The 6,139-nt window shown below is 41.6% G+C and overlaps 1 protein-coding gene across 1 annotated transcript; it reads left to right on the top strand.

Annotated features, from left to right (window-relative positions):
* Positions 1 to 422: 422 nt before the first annotated feature.
* Positions 423 to 3,358, top strand: LOC106562806 (CCAAT/enhancer-binding protein alpha). The gene has a single exon (XM_014127824.3). It carries the CDS (start codon positions 728 to 730, stop codon positions 1,682 to 1,684), a length of 957 nt encoding a protein of 318 aa, XP_013983299.1. The 5' UTR covers positions 423 to 727; the 3' UTR covers positions 1,685 to 3,358.
* Positions 3,359 to 6,139: the final 2,781 nt, after the last annotated feature.

The following is a 6,139-nucleotide window of genomic DNA, read 5'->3' as shown; positions in this document are numbered from 1 at the left end:
ACCAAATAATATTTAATGTAAAATATTTGGGACTCAATTATGAAAATAACTTGTTTTATATTGAAACGATGCAGTTGCATGACTCTGCTGGGGACATTTGGTGTTCAAATGCAAAGGGTGAAACTGTTCGGATTAGATTATATATTAGAAAATAAATCGATTTGTTAAACAAGTTAACAAAAATATTTAAATAATGTCAAAATCAAATGTTTTTGCCATTATATATATTATTCATATTTCAAAAGCATTTTTAAGTGATCCCATTTATTATGTTCAATACATATTCTCCAGGTCTAAAATGATTTGGCCTTGGATCTCCAGTCTAGCCCTACTATAACCTACTGCTGCGTAAAGGCGCTCAATAGGACCCTGCATGCTGCGCGTCCGCCCCCTTCACTCTCTGTATATATAGGAGAGAGGAGAGTAGTTTGACAGTTGTGAGGTTCAGCAGCGTGGAGTAGTTCAGCCTGCAGCTAAAACACTGTACTTTTGAACTGTAGTCTCGAGGAAACCAGTCGTACCAGGGAGAATCACTAGGCTTTATTCAAGACATTTAGCCTATAGCTTTCCTCGTGGCGAGTTTAGAGATTTTACTTCATACGTGGAGAGCGCACCTGTGAAGGAGCTGTCCTGTTGATTCGTTTTAGCCAGTGCGGCTTCTTCCGGTACTGTGAGCAAGCTGGATTCCCGCAGCTCCTCACCATGTCTGGCGGGTTATAGATATTCCATGGAGCAACCAAACCTCTATGAGGTCGCCCCACGACCCCTGATGACAAGCCTAGCCCAGAGTCAGAGTCAGCAAAGCGCCTACTGCTACAAAGACCCCTCCGCTTCTGGACCCGTGTCCGGAACAGGAGGAGACCTCGGCGAGATTTGTGAGAACGAAAACTCCATTGATATCAGCGCCTACATCGACCCTGCAGCCTTTAACGACGAGTTCCTGGCTGATCTATTCCACAACAGTTCGAAGCAAGAGAAACTCAAGCTGGCGAACAGTGAGTACGAATCCTACCCCCACGGGGTGAGCTCTGGCTCGAGGGCGCACCACCAACAGCACCAACAGCAGCAAGGCTATGGTTCTATCCCCGGGTATATGGACACATCTAAACTTGAACCTATTTACGACACCCAGTCGACGAGAATCAGACCCGTGGCGATAAAACAAGAGCCAAGAGAAGAAGATGAAATGAGCCATTCTATGCCTCCCACCTACCACCATTCCCACCAGCATCTCCCACAGCACCTATCCCATCTCCAGTACCAAATTGCGCACTGCGCTCAGACGACCATGCATCTCCAACCCGGACACCCGACGCCTCCACCGACTCCCGTTCCGAGCCCACATCACAGGGATGGCAGCATGTCCTCCGTTGGATCCATGAAGATGATGGGACGCGACGACCGAGATCGGGACCGGGACCGGGGTAAATCCAAAAAGCGCGTAGACAAAGCCAGCACGGAGTACCGGTTGAGGCGGGAGAGGAACAACGTCGCGGTGAGGAAGAGTAGAGACAAGGCGAAAATGCGTAATGTTGAGACGCAGCAGAAAGTGATAGAGCTGGCGTCGGACAACGAAAGACTGCGGAAGAGAGTGGAACATCTTACACGAGAACTGGACACATTAAGGGGCATCTTCAGACAACTTCCCGATGGATCTTTCAAACCCATGGCCAACTGCCAGTGAACACGGACTACATGTGGCTTTTACATTGGACTTTTAAACACTTACTTGTAGACGTCTGCTGGATATAGCCTACCGCGCTATAGATTCATCTGACAGAGTGTGACTGCAACAGTTTGTTTCTTATTAAGGAGAGACAGGGCAGCTGAGGTATACGTGCCTTCTGTACAAAACAATAAGCTCATTTCTCCGCGTTTGAACAGTGGACCTGTGTTTTGTGTGTGTGTGTGTCTTATTATATAACATTGTGTGTTTAGCCACGCAAAAACAACATATCAGTGCAGCTGAAGGTATAGGGGCATGATTTTTCACAATAATCACTAGCCTGCTCGATGTTCATGTTTTAATTAACGTTAACATCTCAATACCGTATTCTTGTCTTACTAAACTAAACATTTGTGCATTTGACTTATAGAGCGTACAGTATATTATTAAACTGCAAAGTGCACACAGCTTTCCAAATATTTTTTTTTGAAAATTTGTTTTTTTGAAAAGCAAAAAAAATCTGATCGGTGATCAGAATGTTTTTCATTTATTGCCGTTCAGACAGAAAAGCCCATACAAAAAGGTACAGAGCTAGAACGTATATCCTGCTGCTGTCTGCTGTGTCAGGATTCACACATTGGGGAGATCTATGGCTCTGAATTAAAATGCCACAGCAAACGACTGCAAATGCGTAATACTGTGGTACCTGCTTCTGCACAAGCAGTTCGTTGTGTGCGCTAGAAATGTCTTCAAAATACAACCGAATGAAGCACATTGTATCTCATTCATATATTTGGGTACTAATCTGAACACGCCTCTCAGTGTAAATAAAACTCTTTATAAACTAAAAGTATGGCATTTGTATTTATGTATAATTGATTTTTTTTTTTAAATGAAAAAAAAAAAAAAATGTGAAAAGGGTTCCTCTTCGCTCTTAGATAAAAGGGTTCCAAAAAGGGTTCTTCGGCTGTCTCCATAGGAGAACCATTTTTGGTTCCAGGTAAAAAAAAACGTTTGTGTTCCATGTACTGTAGAACCCTCTGTGGAAAGAGTTCTACATGTTACCCAAAACGGTTCTAATTGGAACCAAAAGGGTTCTACCTGGAATCAACAAGGGTTCTTCAAAGGGTTCTAGCAACTTTATTTTTTTTTTCTTCAAAGAAAGTATAACTATGCAATGTTTTGTTGCCCTCGTCTTCTGTCTGAAGATTTCACATGAAGAAGATCAACCCTTTGACCTGTTTTGTCACTGGTTTAGCTGTGAAATACTGTTTGAAGCTCGCTTCTCCACAGTGTCAACTTAACTGTCACTGTTGTTTTCCCTGAGCAGCCTTCCTACAAGCCTGATGTCATCCATCAGTGCCTTTTGACTTCTCTCTGTGTGAAGTAAGACTTTGGACTTTACCACTGGCTGAGACTTCTTGGATTCTACAACATGTTCTAGAAATGTTCTAGACTCTTCTTGGATTCCATAACATGTTCTAGAAATGTTCTAGACTCTTATTGGATTCTATTAAACAAATGCTAAGATATAGAGACTTTACATTAAGGAAAAGGAAGCACTTTTTTTTTTTTTTACAAACTCCTATTGCCAATGTTATAGAAAAATGTTTAAATTGTAAAATGAACCTATATGATAAATGCCTCAAAACCATCTGAAATATAATAAAAGAGCATCGTCTCATATGAACATTTCGTCTTTGGTTTGATGTGTTTTACACAAAAGGATTTTCATTTTCCACATTTTCTTTGAATCTGCATTTAGGATAAGGCTATATAGTTCATTGGATACCAGTCTACATTCCACAGACCACAGCATTCCGTACAGGATTCATTCAGGACAACTCAGTGGACCTTGGAACCTCTGGCGTTAATGATTGAAAGTAGGTTATTATCAAGTTAAGTAAAACGATTGGATACCGATAAGAAGCTAGAATACCACTTTTAGACTACAGATCTCACTGTCACACTTATCTCTCATCACGTCATTTAGCTCCACGGTAGATTACACTCGCCAGGAGATTATCGTCGGTAGATGGCGCTTATCAAGCACTACTGATAGTTCTATTAAATCATTAATATTTATGATTTTAACATTCCTTTTTTGAATAGGCAAAAAATAACCCCTTGTAAAATCACCCTGTAAAAACGAAACAAATACAAATCTACAGCAGCAAACATTTGAAGTGACAAATAATACAACATGACATAAAATAACAAATATAACTATTTAAATTGGGCCTATTTAGAATAATACATTATATATGTGATAGATTAGGTGTTAAGACACACACACACACACACACACACACACACACACACACACACACACACACACACACACACACACACACACGAAGAAATATAGATGTGTTTGTTTTTAATCCCAGTGAATGTACCAGTTAGTGATATCATCTTGTTCGTTAATGGAGATGCTCACTTTCTAAACACTGGCTCATCTTTATAAATAGTTCCTTTACAATTCACGCCCTCCATCGGTGCAATTCATCAGTGTACAAACACATCAATCAACCCACTAATCAATCAGTCAGGTCATCACTCTGATCCCTTAAATACAACACTCCTTTAAAAGACTGTTTGAGAGATACAGTGATCCCTCTCAGTCAGTCACTCGATGAGAATAACCTCAAGTATTAATCTTGATGTAAATTACAATACCCCGTCACGTATCTGTGTGAAGGGCCTTTGTTTTGCCCTGTTATTCCAGCTCACCGTACTGATAACTATTGGCCTGTTACTCCAGCTCACCATACTAGTGATAACTATTGACCTGTTATTCCAGCTCACTGTACTGATAACTATTGGCCTGTTATTCCAGCTCACTGTACTGATAACTATTGACCTGTTATTACAGCTCACCATACTGATAACTATTGGCCTATTATTCCAGCTCACTGTACTGATAATTATTGGCCTGTTATTCCAGCTCACCATACTGATAACTATTGGCCTGTTATTCCAGCTCACCATACTGATAACTATTGGCCTGTTATTCCAGCTCACCATACTAGTGATAACTATTGGCCTGTTATTCCAGCTCACCATACTGACAACTATTGGCCTGTTATTCCAGCTCACCATACTGATAACTATTGGCCTGTTATTCCATCTCACCATACTGATAACTATTGGCCTGTCATTCCAGCTCACCATACTGATAACTATTGGCCTGTTATTCCAGCTCACCATACTGATAACTATTGACCTGTTATTCCGGCTCACCGTACTGATAACTATTGGCCTGTTATTCCAGCTCACAATACTGATAACTATTGGCCTGTTATTCCAGCTCACCGTACTGATAACTATTGGCCTGTTATTCCAGCTCACAATACTGATAACTATTGGCCTGTTATTCCAACTCACCATACTGATAACTATTGGCCTGTTATTCCATCTCACCATACTGATAACTATTGGCCTGTTATTCCAGCTCACCATACTGATAACTATTGGCCTGTTATTCCAGCTCACCATACTGATAACTATTGGCCTGTTATTCCAGCTCACAATACTGATAACTATTGGCCTGTTATTCCAGCTCACTGTACTGATAACTATTGGCCTGTTATTCCAGCTCACGATACTGATAACTATTGGCCTGTTATTCCAGCTCACCATACTGATAACTATTGGCCTGTTATTCCATCTCACCATACTGATAACTATTGGCCTGTTATTCCAGCTCACCATACTGATAACTATTGGCCTGTTATTCCAGCTCATCTGTCACGTACTTCTTCATCATCCGATGATATAGCGAAATCGTCGTCTGAAAGTGTGGACCAATACGCAGTAGAGTTGGTGTTCATTTTCTTAATTTATTAAAGAACGTTGAACACGAGAAAACAAGAAAACAATAAGCACGACAAATGACAGTTTTGCAGGCTCACAAAAACACGCAATGCAAAAACAAACTCCCACAAATCCCAAACACAAACACACCCTAATATATGGGACTCTCAATCAAAGGCAAAGAGAAAACACCTGCCTTCAATTGAGAGTCCCAACCCCAATTAATCAACCATAGAAACACAGACTACCTAGACTAGACATAGAATTACCTAAACATAGATCATAAACCAAAAACCCGGAAATACTAAATCAAACGCCCTTTTTCCAAAACACCACCCTGAACCACATAAAACAAATACCCTCTGCCACGTCCTGACCAAACTACCATACCAATTAACTCTTATACTGGCCAGGACGTGACAGTACCCCCCCCCCCCCCCCTTAAAGGTGCTAACCCCGGAAGCACCCTAAGAAAAATAACCCCAAACAACACCAAAATAAAAATTCCCCCCTACTAAAGGGAGGGAAGGGAGAGTGGCTGCCGTCAACGACGGCACTGTGCTACACCCCCCCTCCCCAACCCACCTATCTCTGGAGGTGGCTCCGGTTCTGGCCGTTCCCGGCTGTCGGGGCAGTCTGGCAGCTCGGGGCGGTCTG

Source organism: Salmo salar, unplaced genomic scaffold (assembly GCF_965601325.2).
Source record: "Salmo salar unplaced genomic scaffold, fSalSal1 ptg000467l, whole genome shotgun sequence".
Taxonomy (NCBI): Eukaryota; Metazoa; Chordata; class Actinopteri; order Salmoniformes; family Salmonidae; genus Salmo; species Salmo salar.
The sequence above is the reverse complement of the archived record's forward strand: the minus strand, read 5'-3'. Positions and strand labels throughout refer to the sequence as shown.